The following is a 14,772-nucleotide window of genomic DNA, read 5'->3' as shown; positions in this document are numbered from 1 at the left end:
TAATCTCCAGCGATTATTCCACATTATGTGTTATCTCTCTCTCCCTTCTGTAAAGATCAGGCAGGTCCTTTTTCCTAGAAGTTGTGTTGCTGTTTGTCGCGGAAGAAAATGGGGGCGTCACAGTGGCTGATTCTGGAATAAATTCTGGGTTGCACTGTCACTACGGCAAGGAAGAAGCACGTAAAGATTACAGAATAAGGCGGCTGTGCATCCAGATGACAGATTCTGACCGGGACGTGCAGGTAGGGCTCCTGTTTCAGTCAGTGGCAGCAATGTGACTGCTGTGTCCAAAGCCAGGCCCCTCCATACACTCATTTTTGTCAGACAATTCGGGCATATCTTGAGAGGAAACTGCAGCTGAAAGGGTTACCTCCACTGATCCACACCAATAGCAAGAGTTCACTTCTTTGCCAGGGAAGGAGTAAACTTTTGAATTACGGGAAGTTAGTTAGCTGTGCTTTAGTCCTGGACCCCACCTGTTCTTGTTTTCTTACTGAGGATGCTGTATTTAAAATGTAGTTTCAATAAAGTAGCACTGCTGAGAGACTTAAAATACAAAGCTTTGAAATAGTGTCTAAAAGCAAATACCTGTTTATTATAAAGCACGGGAACACAGAAGGCAAACTACAGCTGAGGATTGTTCATCCCTGCTCAAATTCTGGAAACACAAGCTTATTAAATGAGCAAAAGTGCAACTGTTTATGATGACCATACTGTTACGTTCAGCTGTCTTCTGTCTTCGAAGTCCTCAGCTGGTATCTGTACAGAGAAGAGTTGATGTAATTATTTTTGTTTATAAGATCAGGATCAATCTTTGTGGACAAACATTGTTTAAAACATGAATCCTGCCACTTTAAAGTGGGGAGCTGTCGCTCTGAATCACTGAATCGGAGAAGGAAGGTCCTACCTACAATTCTTGAGCTGTTTGGCAACTGTTGCAAGCTCTGTCTGAGTACTACTTACTAGACATTTGTGCTGCAAATATGCCAAGGTTGACTTAGGATTTCTGTTTTAAATTCACTGTGACACTTTACTGGAATACTTTTCCTCTTCAAATAAATTATCATTGCAGGGGAGTAACTTAATTGTTACCTGTTAATTGGCCCTCACAGAAAACTGGAAATTTTAATGAATAACAAAGTTGGCGAGGACGTATCAGTCATGGTGACCAGATCCATACAGCCAACTGCAAGAACTAGAAACCAACATAAACTCTACTGCTTTCTATTTGGAGCCCACCTTCTATCATGTAAGTGCACTATAGTATGCACATGTGTAAATAGCCACGTACAGCTATCTTAAATGAACAAATGAAAAAACCCAACACTGACAAAACTCGCTTCATAAATACATCATACCTGTCCACGAGAGGTTTATTTTCCACCAGGAGTGTGTCTCGCCTTGTTAAATGCACTATTGATATTTGGGTGGAGAATGAAGAGGGCAGTATGAATAGTTGGTCTCATCCAAATAATTTCTGTTGCGGTTTAACTTATTCCAAAAACATTTATCCAGAAGCATGTTTTGTGTGAGAGGGCATGCGTATCAAAATTGGATTTAAGATATAAAAATGGTAATACTTCCAATAACTTCTTTTGTATCCTGTTGCTCTTTTTGTTTCATTTGTCACACATGAAACAAAAGAATCACAGGATCTTAAACTGGAAAAAGAACTTGAGATGGCTTAGCCTATCCTGCTGTTCTAAGATGTGATGCTTGTTTAAGGTTTCCAGTGCTGAGGAAACTACTGTCGTATAATTTTGGTGGTTCACTGTCTGTATAAGAAAGCTTTACATTGTCTTTTGCTTGAGTCTTTCTTGCTGCATTATTTTGTGTTTTATTCACTTTTGCAATGGGGGAGAAAACACAGCTTTCATCTGGTAAAAGCCTTACTTGTTCTGCTGGGCTACATCGATATTCTTTAGGCTAAATGTTCCCAATTTAGCAACCTTTATGTCGCTCATGTGTCTAGCTCCTTGGCTGGGTTTGTGTTTGTTTAGTGGTTTACACGCACACCCACACCCACACCCCCTTTTCTTGCTCCTCTCTCTTCAGTGGTTGTTGAAGCTTGGTGTTCAAAACTGGACGCAGTATTTCAGCTGAGGCCTTAGCTGCACTGAATTGAATGAAGAAATTACGTCTTGGAGGGGAAGGGGAGAAAGGATGACATGTTTGGTAATAACATGTGGAACACTATTTTCAACTTAGGTTATATCCCACTAGATAACTTACCATCAAAAATGTCTATGAGTGGGGTTCCTGGAGCGACGGGGATGTTCGATGTTGTCTCACTGATGATGTTGAGGAGCGATTTGACTTCTGATTCTAGATGCTCCACTGTCTTTATTACCTTCTATTGAAAACAAGGGAGACAAATGGACAACAGGGGTAGTCAAAGGGTCAAGTGGAAAGAATAGTACCAAATTTGTTAGTGGAAGTGCAAATCTAATGTCCCATAATGCTAACAGCTCATTTGATTTGTGTTGCGCATTGCAGATTTTAATCTTTCTTGTGTTATGCTGGCCTCTAGTGGCGCGAAGTATTAAAGCGTTGTTTTGCAAGAGTTAAATTGCAGCACCTCTGTATAAATATGAATCCATTTCTTGGAGGGGCCTTTCCATTAACTTGTTTTTAATTCTCTCTCATTTCTGAGCCACCATCATATCCAAGAAAAGAATCTGTATCGAAGATGAGGAGCTGATTGGGTGGAAAGAGGGCTGGGACTAGAGCAGGAGAGAGGTAACGTTGCCATTTGAGAACCAACAGCACGCAGTTTGGGAGCTACCCGGCTGGGAATAGTTAGCACTGGACATGTATCTTGTAAGCGCTTAAAACACCAGAGAAAAAAATGAAAACTAGGCAGCTTTGCTAGAATCCTGGTCGTAGAGTTCATTTAGCTCTTGAGTGTCTGCAGGAGCAAGCAGAAACTCCACCATAAGTCTTGGAGTCACCTGCAGAATTCACATCTAGCCGGGAGGAGATGTGAAACTTTACAGGTACCAGTTCTGAAATTGTTATATTAAAGGCACAGTGTTAAACATTTTAGAAAAGGCTGATACGTAACAGTCAGTGATTGGTTAGTCAGTTGTTTGGAATTCATCAAGATTATATGTTTCTGGTAATAATGGCTTTAGGCATAGTTACAAACTATAACATCTGAAAAAAATAGTCAGACCTTGAACAGAATAAAACGAAGAAAGGTCAGTGTCTAGAAACATCATTCTTCGTTCTTTGGCCAAAAGGGTGGGGCAGAGTCCTGGTAAGGTCCAGGAGCCAGTGTGATAGCTCTTACCTCTTCAATAATATCTAAGCGTTTCTGCATGGTATCATGTTCGTTACACCAACTCCCTCTTCCCAGACTTCCAGGTAATGCGCTGACAGGGTCCGCAGCAGCTGGAAGAGCAGCCACAGTTAATTAGCAGGAGCTTTTTAATAGCAGTCCTTACCTTTCTGACTTCTGAAGTGGTATTTTGCATGCTAAACAGCGTTGTTTATGAAACCAATGTAGGAGTCCTGGGGAGAAACCGAACCTCTCTCCCAATAACTACAGCTGTACCCCAGTGCTGTGAAGGTCTCCTTGCCTGTGCCTGTTGTCACGGTTGGTTGGAACAAGGATTTTTCTCTTGCCAGGAGGTTTTTGGTTTGTTTTGTGTGTGCGTTTGTGTTACACAATCTGTTTTTTCCTACCGGTGTAGGATAAGTTTATAGATGGTAACTCTGTCTCTACAAGTATAAAACCCGGGCATTGGGAAGATCTGCGTTACACATCAGTTCTCTTAGACTTTCTGCAGAAGCAGCAGGAATGTAAAGCTTTGAAGAGTAGCTAAGCTTATCCGCTTATGCCCCAAATGGATACAAGCCAGTGATTCCCCTGAGCCAGAAACTTGTCCATAGCAGTCTGATTTTGCAATGGGAAGGGAAACAACAAAAGTGTGTACAGCTGATGCCAGATGCCATTTGTTGACCAAGTCACTCATGTACGGTGCTATATACAAAGTCACTTATCTCTGCCGGTTGTCTATATTTACCTCTCAGGACTCATGACCTCTTGCTCTTTGAATGTGTCATTCTACTGGCCCTACTCCATGAAGGGGCAGTACCTGCTGGTGTCCGTGCTTTAATGGAGCCAATTTTCTTTTCATAAGTTTCATGCAACATTCAGTAACAAATTTAATTATGTGTGCATAGAACTGCAGCAGAGTACTTTAAACCCCACTACGGTGATAACGTATCTTGCTCCACGTAAGTTAGGTCTTGTTCTTGTCTGAGGCCTGAAGAAGCTCTGATAATGAGAAGGCAGCAGTAACTCATTCTGTTGTTGATTGTAACAGAGAGGAAACTGTGAGTGTGTGATACAATGAACAGTAAGAAATGTAAGAAAAGGAACTAGTCCTGTGTTCAGTACTGTTGTGCGAGAGCAGTGATTTGGAACTGCTGCAGTGCTTCATCGCTAGTCTGCGCCAAAACTTCTGGAGTGTAGATGTGAGATGACGGAAAACATGTCAGTAAGGATTGTAGCCATTGCAGTTTGATGGGATGAGAGATACACTGTGAGTTGGAATGCTTTCCTTGCAATTGGAGGGTGGCAGCGGAGAGGGTTAAAATGTGATCTGATGTACTAGCGGTTATTTAGAAATTGGTTTGGCAGAGCTTAAGAGAGAATTTTTGGTTGTTTATTTGTAACAAGATTTTGATTTGGGTTTTTTTGGTGCATTCACCAGGAGATGGTGCTGTTAGGACAGAAGCCCAAAGAACTAATGTACCTGTTTAGAGAAGACTGCTGAAATATGGCAGGTACTTAAACACTAGCTGCTTTGCATTTGCCCTTTTTCCCCTCTTTGCCGCTGTTGTTGGTGTTTTGGGAGTGTTGTTAGCTTGTAAATTAGTGGTCAAAAGAACCATGATACTTCTCAGAATTGTTGTTTATTTAGATGTTTTTTCTGTCATGGCCGGAACAATATGGAGATACTGAAATGCTGTGTAAGAAAGTGAGGTTACAAAGCAGTGGCCAGCCCTTGTCTACAAACCTTGGCTTTCCTAATAATAGGATAAAAGCAAGGTAAGTTCCCTTTTACAGTCAGAGATTAATAAAATTTCCACCTTTCCAATATTCCCAGCTCTAGTACTTTCAGTGTGAAGCCTGATGGCCCGATTCAGCTGTACTCTGAACTGCCACCCATCGTGTTGGAGAGAGGACCAAGGGCAAGCAGAAGGTATGGTGCTGAGGTAACTGCGGATCTGTTTTTGGCTGCTGGGAACATTCCCAGATCTAACTACAAACGAGCTGTGAAAAGAGGCAGCAGAAATCATTAGGTGGACTAAGAGCAAGCAGAAGGATTTAAGAAACCCCTGGGAGGTGATTTTTAACAGTATTAACCTAGCTGTAGAGGGATGGATCACCAGGCTGGATGGAAAGTTTGAGTGAAGGCCAGCACCAGTTGTATGCAATTGTTAAAGGAGCTTTTGGCCATAAGTTACATGCCAGGCTTGTTTAGTTTTGTCCGTTCCCTAGCAATGGAAATGCAAAAGGGTTAATGTTGGCTAGCTCAAGTTAGTGTTGGCCACTTCTTTCTCTGATCATGCATCTCAGATCATGCTGGTCCATTAAAGCCCAGAGCTCTGCTGTAGGAGAAGCAGAAGTAGCGGTCTGTCCTGCCCAAATCAGACTCTGACCCAGAGACTCTCTGGCCTTTCCAAACGGCTAACGGCATGGTGAAGGTGCCTGTTGGCACTGTGCAGGGGCTCCTTTCACCTTTTTCCTGATAGAAGACCTTAAATCTGCAAGATGTTTTTTTGAAGCAGAAATTATATAAGGTCTTATACAAAATGACCTTTTAATCATTCCTTTACCTTATCCTTTCTGTGTGAAAGAGGATTCTGTTCACACAAAGCTCAGCATTGTGCTGACTGCTGCTCTAGGCAGGTGTATGTAGATGGGGAGGTTAGATATGATGGATGACTGTCATTTGCTCAAAGCAGGATGAGCTGTGATAGGTATGTATAGCCAGCGTGAGGTTGTTGCATCTCACTGTGAGGTCAGCAAAACACTACCCAGCTTTGTGTGCACATGGACATCTAGAGAAATAGTTAACGAGTTGCTGTGAATGCAGGACTCAGTGCTTGGTTCCTTGGAGTGTCTGGTTCCTCCCCTCTTCTGACACGGAGACAGACAGCTTTCTGGCACTCAGGGCATATTGCTGCGTTATCGACTGTAATGGGCTTACTGAAGGAGGAGGAGTTGTCTTGTCCTAGTTTGATGGAACTGTAAGATGTTACCCAGAATCACAGGACTAGTGCAGTGCCTAAAAAATCTGACAAATAGTCAAAGCCTAAGTGTCTCAGGTAGCGCCTGGCAGCTGTTGTTAGCGAGTGGTAAGAGTTAGTGGAAACCCAAGTGTGTCGCGTTCCCAGACCTCGCAGGACAGAGTTGGCTGAGGGCTGGCCCACCAGAAACCCTCTGAGCATGCGTGTCTGTGTCTGATTAGCGACTCACACCGGAGCAGAGGTGCTCTTGCATTTGCGATTGCCCCTTCACCACTGCGCCAGAACAGGGTGCTTCAGGTGGATGGCTGCTGCTGCTGGCTGGGCAGCCAGTGCTTTGGTCAGTGTAGTTTTCTTCTGTTTTCTCAGCCTTGGCTTGAGGCTTTGGCTGCTAAAACCCCTGACTGTTACTTCGTTGCCTGCCTTTAGCTCTTAGCCCCCAGCCGCTGTCTCTGGGATGGGCTGTTCGCAGGACAAAACCAGTCCCTTGTAAATACGGCACGTATCCCGGTCACTATGGTCAGTCACTCCAGCTGAAGCAATAATTTCCATGTGCTCAAAGAGAATCGCATGTTGCTTATGAGCACTGCCCTTCTCTGTATTGCAGTCGGCGAAAGAAAATGACACGGTCTGCCTTTGGCACTGACCTCCTCCAGCAGCATCTCTACCTCACGTAATAATAGCAGTCACCTTGTAAAGGGAGTGAAGAATGGAAGGCTGCAAGCCTTGTAAGCAAAAGACTAATGGCCTTTTAGGATACTTCCCTGTACTCGCTCTCTTGTTGCTAAAGAAACATTTTTAAAATGTAAAGTAGAATTTTTACTTGCCTGTGTGTCAAAGCACATGCATAAGTGCAGAAAACTTGGATAGTAAATTTTGAAGCTAACAGCTTTTAAAAGTAAACTATTCTTTGTATACTGTATAAATGACGTATTTAAAATGTGTGGGTATTTGCAACTTCTGACAGCTTAAGCAAGTGTGTAGGAGGCATATTTCAATCTCTTAAATATCTAATTTGAAGCGTAACAGATTACTTCAGGCAGATAGTTGTTGTAACATTTCAATATGGCAGAGAGAACACAACCTTTCAGTTAATTTCCCATCTGCAAATTCCCACCGCATGCTTCCTGCAAGTGAGACACTTAGTTCAATTCTTGAAGTCTATAATATTTGAGATATAGATAGTTATTTTCCACCAAGAATCGGAGCTCTGTTGTTCAAGGTAAGAAAATGACCTGTGTCTGTCTTCCAATGATTAAGTCATCCATGCTACATCAATGGTCCCCATAAAGCTGAGTAGTTCTAACTGCCCTGTGCTGTGATAGTCAGACACCAGTAGATGGAGCAGGAAAAGGAATCCTTGAGTTCATTGCTAATAAGGATATGTTTTAATAGGAGAATATGGTCGTGTCTGAAAGAAGTAGCACGGTGAAGAATAAAGATCTATGTATCATGGTCAGCCTGACGGTACAAAACTTGATCTTATAGCAGGGGACAGAAAGAGCAATCAAGTAAGAAGTAAAACAACCTTAGCAAACAGGGCAAAGGCCTTAGTTTCAGATCACCTCTCAGTTAAGCTCCTCTGCCTCCCGTACTTTTGATACATTCCCCCAGCCTCCCAAGATGTTGCTTCCACACACTCCCTGAAGAAGTCCCCTCCTAGGACCATCAGGATTCTGTCTATCCAGACGCTGTTAAATGGTTCATTTTGATCATCCAAGTTGTTGCTGATGTTAAGCATCAGAATAAACCTGAGCAACTGTTTCTTCACTGTCATTTGCTGCTCTTACTAAGACTGACAGGACTGGGGGTACGCAACCCCACAGATCTGGTAGGTTTTTGTAAGTATCCTTCCTAAAGATGCATTGCTGGTCAAACTGAAGTTACAGGCTTGACATAGAAATTACTGCTGGATTGGGTTCTTTGGTCTGTGTTATGGAGAAGGTCAAGCTGAGTGACCATAATGTCCCCTGTGGTCTTACAGTCTATAAAAGTCCTTTTGCATTATTCTGTGATCAGTGTGGTTTTGAAAGTTAACTGAGAGTTCATGTTGTGCTCAGTAGGGAGTAAAACAAAGCAGGCCACAAGCCAAATGAAAGACAAGTGAGATTGAAACAGGAACCAGATGGCAAATAAGGAAGCCTGAAATCATGTGATAGACCAAAGGGGATAAAGGCTAACATGTGTAACTCTTCAAGAAAACATACGCCGCTGTGTGTTCATATTTGCACTGCCTTGGGTTTGGCAGTATCATTTTACTCCTGGAGCATAAAGCATAAGGAAGCCAGATAGCTTTTAATGAGAAAATGAAGGGGTAGTAATGGATTTATCTTCCAATAGGAAAAAGGTCATGAACTTGAGTATTGAGTTCAAATGGTGAACCCCCTAACCAGTTTGGGAAGAATGCGACAGACCTCTGAAGGGATTTACTGATCCTTGCTTAAATTATTCTTTGTCTACATATAAGTGTTGGACTCCACTTTAACATGTATATATAATTTTGAAGTGTTAGCTCAAGAAATTAAACAGTTTACACAAGTGGTTGGTGAAGTTAACTTGCAGCCGAATACAGGAAAGATGAAATTGCTGTGAATCTGAGCTGATACTAGTACTGTCAGTATTAGTGCTTTCAGACCTAAGACCATGTTAAGCCAAGACTGTTAGCCATATTTAATTCTGGGGGCCGTTCTTAAAGGCATCAAGCTTAGTCTCCAGTTATGTCAACCCTTAATTACGTTGGCATCCCTAGATATGGAAGTACTAGATTAACTTTCTGCACCACCACCAGTTTCATTATCACCACTGTGCCAAAATTAATTTTAAGCTGCACTATATATAACTTAATCCGTATCAAATTTTATTGTTAGGACACCAAAGATAATTGATTTGGATAGAACGTGTTGTATTGGAAATGGTTTTTAACACACAGATTGTCTTCAAATTCGTACATGCTCAGGAGCATGCCTTTAGCTGGACATAGAGCACCTTCCAGGCTGTAACCCATAAAATGCTGCCAAATGCTTAGCTGTGATTTAGGTACCTCTGAACATCTTTCTAGAGTTCAGAGTTTTTAGTTTTTTAAGGATAAGGGAATTCTTGCCACCTTTAGTGATTGCAATAAAGACTGCAGGAATTGTAGTAAATATGTAAAATTTCTTAGCTTCTTATATACTATCATAGGTTACTATACTTCATACTGGAGGCAACTTTACTTGGCTCTAGCTTTTATGGCAGAATGACACTGCAAATTCCATACAGGGCAAAAATGGAGTATCCAAAGAGGGAGACGGAAGGTAGGCGTTGTGTATTAGACGGAGAATTGACACTAGAAACCTCTTCTGGAATTTGGGGGGCGGGAGAGGATTGGTTTGGTTTGGAGTTCTTAAAATCATTTCAAGAAGGTACATTAAAAGTTTTTAATGCTTGATTAGGGGTTAATCGGTAATCTGTACATTCACTGGATATTTCAAACGCTACCTGAATGTCAAGTCTTGGGAAGATCTCAAACATGAAACAAAATCCAAGGGGTTCCTCTGGTATCCAAGATTCATGAGCCTCTGGTAATAACGGAAACATCCTGAAATAAGTTTCTTCCATGAAGTTAATTTTAATATACATTTTAGAAGCTAAATAACTATATCAGAAAGTCAAGTTCCAAACTTGCAGACCTGGTTCATACTCTGTTTATCAAAACGTAGAATATGTTACTACGAATATTATTTGGGATCCTAGATCAGTTAAGATTGAACTTAAATTCTTTTTTTCCCTGAAAGAGAAGGACCGAAGAGGATCTCGAGCATGGTGGGATGGATTGCATTAGTGAAGGTTCGTCAGGGTATCAGCCTACCAGTTCTCACTTGTCTGACTTGTCTGTCCCATCAACCTACATGTGAGATGCCATGTTGTGATACGTTCTCACTTGTGCTTGTGAAATACGCAAAATCAGAAAGGGGACTTGATAGAAAATCTTCCTGACTGGAAGATGGCTGCCATGTATTTCTGTGTAAAACAACTTCATTTGGAGGAAGTTTTTGCTATCGTGATCCACATCATTCTCGCTTCGCCAGGAGATTCAGCTCTTGCTTACCCAGCAGCAGAGACTGAGAGGGAGTGTACAAGGCCCAGGACAGTTTGTGCTGCTGTGGGCACTCTTCTTTCCAGGCACAAGAAAATCTGGGGCCCCTGCCATGGCTGTCTACCAGAAGCAAAATTACTACCTGAAAACCACTTTTCTTCTGCTGTCTTACCTTATTTGTGATCAGAAGCAGCACTTAAGTTTTGTATATTTTCATTCCAAGGAAGGATGATGATAATAAAATGTTCCTGTAAAGGAGCTGTTGGCTTGGAATATGTTTCCAGAATGCTGGCCTTCTGAACAAGCAGCCAGGGAATATCCTCTTGCGCTTGTTGCTGCGATGGAAAACGACCACAGGGAATTGGACTGATAAGAGATGTCGGCTACATAATGTGCAGGTAGGTTACTCGAATTGGTGCTGTAACTTTCAATGGGATACCGTGATGCTTTGGGCAAACAAAACTTTTCCTTTGCTATGGTTTTATTTCTGTGTGAATATATATTTGTTTTGGAAACTAAGGCGAAGTGTTAGGAGGATCATAGCTAGTAGTAGCTGTATAGGACATACCTGTGCGTGGAGAAGGGGATGAGCCGTTTTAGGAAGAAGAGGAGCTGTGTTGTAGCATATGTAAAGAATATAAGTTGTGTAGAGTGAGTGAGCTTAAGGCTGGTTTGAGAATGGAGGAGGTGAGGTAATGAGCATTTGATGCCACCATCAATTTGATGACCGCTGGTATCTGGGGATAAAGAGTTTTCAATTTTATGAGGACATGGCTTTTGGTCTGTGTTTGGTAATAAGAGCTACGGTCATGGGGAGTGGGTGAGGTGAGACTGTGACTTATTAGTCAGCTCTGTGGTTGTGTACTTTGCATATGAGTCAGTTATGGTAGTAGAAAGAAATATGATACTACAATGAAAGCATATCCTTGTAGTGGTTTTTTTTCCTAGTACTTAAACAAGTCTAAGAGCTTGCTTGGAGATCTGTTTCCCTCTGGCACACAGTTCTTGTGTTCTGCAACAACTCGGGAAGTAGAATAGTGCTATAGAGAGAGAAATCTATAGATATACACACACATACATACCAGATCCTGGCATTCACAGCCAAGGCTCAAAACTGCTTCAACCAGAGCAGATAAACTGTGTTTATAAATACAGCTGCATCCTGCAGATGAACAGCAGGAGTCCTATATTTCTAAACCCCTGACTTTTTTTGGAGTTTGATGTTAACCTTTGCTTTACACATGGAGGTTACAAAGACCACAGAACTTAAATTCCTTTTAACTAAATATAACAAAGCATAGGGTTTTACAGATATATAAAAATCTGGAAAAAGGGTCACTTCTGTACAGAACCCCTATCTTCATATCCCTCATGGTCTTAAGCACACCTACATCTGGGTACGCTTTGTTGTTCTCCTTCCTTGTTGGAGCTCAGAGATGAGTGTTTGCAAAGACTCTAATCCTTGCATTGGAGACAATAATGCTGGTAGGTTTCTAAAAGGACAGAAAATACATATAACGTGGGGTATAGGTTAAACCACTAATAGTTTATTAGTAGAGAAATGCGGGTCCAAGTCTGGTTTAAGATAGGACATCTCTCCTAAATTTTTATTGTGGATTTAATTCTACGGTGCAGCAGTTTAATCTCTTGGAGGCAAAATGCTGTTCTGTGAGAACGCAAGTAGTCAAACTGAGGCAAAAGCAGGCTGTTTTGAAGGGATTTTTTTTTTCTCTCCAGTTTCTAGGCAATGGTGTAGCATATAGATTTTATCAGCTTTGATATTGCATGTGGATATCAGAGGATCCAAAATGTTCTGAGAAGTCATAATACATTAGCTGGATGAAGAAAAACATTCTTACACTTGGTTTCCTTTAACTCGTAGTTAAAACTGAAGGCAACTTCTCCTGTTTAAAAGCCAATCACGCCAGAGCATGGAGTATTGAGCAGCAAGGCCTCCACTGGAGCTCTCCTGCTGCTGTCTCCCTAGTAGCATGCTCAGTTTTTGGTTTGCTCAGCTAAATGGAGTGTGTCAGCGGCACCAGCCTGCTTGCCAGATACTTGTTTACCTGAGGACTCCAGGTCACCTCTCTGCCATGCATAAGCATGCAGCAAAGACTTTGCTGTTGGAGTGCTGCTCCCCGCGGAACCATTGGCCCAGAGGTTTTTTGCAAGAATGGAAACACGTTTAAATGGGGCAGATGTTGGATGCTGTGCCCCAGGCTACACCGTGTGCTACATTTGAGCAGCACCCCACAAACTAACCCAGCACCAACAGCAAGAACTAGAAATTGCAGCCATTAGGCAGGAGCACGTGGTTGTGACCAGAAGGGCTCCTGCGCCCGCCTCTCCTCCTGAGCCGTGTGAAGGCTGAGCTTGACGAATATGAGATTGCTCATGTCAATGGCTGAATTAGAACATAAATTCTGCTTTTGCCAACTCCAAACCATTTGTAAGAGGAACCTGTGGGCGTTGGGAGGGAGGATCTGTAAAGAAGTTAAAAGTTACATTCCCTGACTCAAAGGTAGCAAAGGGAAAGCGGGGGTGACATTTTTAAGCCTGTCAGCCAGCCAGGGTGCTCCCTTGGCTGTGGCAGACACAAAATTTCCCATCTTACCTCAAGTACGCCTTTGAGAGAGCGAAAATGATACCCTGAGCCGCTACCACCTGGCACGATACTGGCGATTAGTCTCCACTGCTGTTGTTATTCCACTACTATTCTATTTAGCTGGATTTTATCTGAGTTTGCTAATGATTTCAGCTTTCAACCATCCTTTTGGGGGAATAAACAAAAACATTCTTCCATGTTTCCTTCTTTAATTTCACTTTTTTTTTTTGTGTAGCTCACAACTCACAAGTGTATAGCGAGTACTTGGAGTGAAAAGAAATTAGAGTGCCCTCGCTGGGGTACTGATATTTCAGTTCATCACTGATAAACATTACAAAGCCAGCTGGGTGGGAGGGAGTCAGGGCAAGGAAGAGTGACTAGGACTTTGGGGCAGAAGGGACTAAGTTTTTTTTCAGGAAATGTTTTGATTGTGATGGAAACTTTCTACCCTGCCATGAAATACAAACATTGTGTGTTGTCAAGAAGTAAGAGCAGAGGGAAAATAAAGCTGGGCCTCAGCTAGCAGAAAACACGTAATACAAACAGGCTGGGAAGCCAGGTTTGTGGTTGCACGGGGACTATAAACCCCTGAACTAGCCAAACTGAATAGCTTTCAGTCACACTGTCAGCTACAATGTGATTACAGGTTATTCCGGCAATAATCTGTTGTTAATGAAAGTAAAATTCAGATGCAAGCTTATCAGATGTTCTGTGTTATAGTTCGTACTCTTAAGAAATTTCGAGAAGGCGTTATGTGCCTCAAATCTCAGGATTAAGCAGAAGAGAAAAAAAATGCGGTGCTGTTACCAGCAAATCTAAAAAGAATGTTTTAAATAAAGGAAAATCTTTCTCTGTTCACCTTGAACTCTGATCTCATTTCTGAGTGGATTAGTGTGTATGTTAATAAGGCTGCTGGAAGAGTAATTATGGAAATGCAGGGCACTGGCTGCAGCACCTGAATGCGGTTCTAAATTTCTGAAAATACAGTGATAGTATTTCCTGTGAGAAGTGAAAAATCTCTACCGCAGCAATATGCCTCCAGGACAGACTTCAATAGCACAAAGATGGACATTTTCCTGTTAAAAACCATATTCCCACAGAATTTTGACACATACCTGTGTCACCTTCATGTAAAACTCAGAGTAAGCAATTCTTTACCTCCCCCTTCCAAACCATGCAAAGGCTTTGACCATGCTACGGTTAAGCTACAGTTTCTGCTTTGCAAGCTCGGAATCACTTACCTAAAAGATCGTGCTCCTGCAGGACTAAAATAAATGCTAGCGCCCAAAGGAAAAGCATGGTTTCAGCCTCTCCAAGCTCTGCCGTAGTCCTGGTGGAGAGCCCTGCAGCCTCCCTCCCCGGCTTCACATCGACTCCTCCGTCCAGCCGTTCGTGCTGAGGTTTAGCCAGAGTTAGGAGGAAATATGCCCAGGCTGAGCCAAGATTCTTGAGCTGTTCTCTTTTTCTTCCCTCCTTTTAAAAAGCACCCTTCCAGCTCCGCGCAAAGTCCATTTACCCAGGCAAGCTGGCAGAGGTCCAAGCTCCCCAAAGTTGTTTTTCTTTTTACCCTTGTTTTTATTTACACAGACTACAGCTGGAATGTGCTGAAGCGCTTTGGATCCTGTAAATATAGCAAGTGGGGCAAGAAAAGGAAGGGAGAAAGGAGGAGGAAGGGGTGCCGGATGTTTCTTTCCCTGTAGAATTTCATCTAGGGCGGGGAAAGCAGGAACACTGGAAAACACAATATCTTTAGATCTTTTGAGCTTACAGGGCTTTTTCCATTATTTGTTCATTTTGAAGACTGTAGAAACATCTTTTTTGGGCAGCATGA

The 14,772-nt window shown here is 42.3% G+C and overlaps 2 protein-coding genes across 2 annotated transcripts in view; one reads left to right on the top strand and one right to left on the bottom strand.

The window, feature by feature from the left end:
- Nucleotides 1-568: 568 nt before the first annotated feature.
- Nucleotides 569-14,614, bottom strand: PLAC9 (placenta associated 9). The gene is made up of 4 exons (XM_075109294.1): nucleotides 14,183-14,614; nucleotides 3,293-3,393; nucleotides 2,233-2,353; nucleotides 569-759 (listed from the first exon to the last, which is right to left on the bottom strand). Exons 1-4 carry the CDS (start codon nucleotides 14,238-14,240, stop codon nucleotides 749-751), a joined length of 291 nt encoding a protein of 96 aa, XP_074965395.1. The 5' UTR covers nucleotides 14,241-14,614; the 3' UTR covers nucleotides 569-748.
- LOC142064384 (L-threonine ammonia-lyase-like) overlaps nucleotides 10,200-14,772 on the top strand; it is a 51,081-nt gene continuing 46,508 nt past the window's right edge. The window contains exon 1 of the mRNA XM_075109292.1: nucleotides 10,200-10,734. Within this exon, the coding sequence (XP_074965393.1) occupies nucleotides 10,727-10,734 (8 nt within the window). The 5' untranslated portion in view covers nucleotides 10,200-10,726. The remainder of the gene's footprint in view (nucleotides 10,735-14,772) is intronic.

This window comes from Phalacrocorax aristotelis, chromosome 14 (genome assembly GCF_949628215.1).
Source record: "Phalacrocorax aristotelis chromosome 14, bGulAri2.1, whole genome shotgun sequence".
In the NCBI taxonomy this organism is placed as follows: domain Eukaryota; kingdom Metazoa; phylum Chordata; class Aves; order Suliformes; family Phalacrocoracidae; genus Phalacrocorax; species Phalacrocorax aristotelis.
This window is presented reverse-complemented; position numbering and strand designations above follow the sequence as displayed.

Bases quoted from the DNA above. Each gene is read 5' to 3' on its own strand.
- PLAC9 (XM_075109294.1), bottom strand. From the start codon at position 14,240: ATGCTTTTCCTTTGGGCGCTAGCATTTATTTTAGTCCTGCAGGAGCAC. The intron at 3,394-14,182 runs GTAAGTGATTCC...CTGCTCTTCCAG, and splicing joins GCAGGAGCACGATCTTTTAG to CTGCTGCGGACCCTGTCAGC. The intron at 2,354-3,292 runs GTAAGAGCTATC...TGTTTTCAATAG, and splicing joins GCTTAGATATTATTGAAGAG to AAGGTAATAAAGACAGTGGA.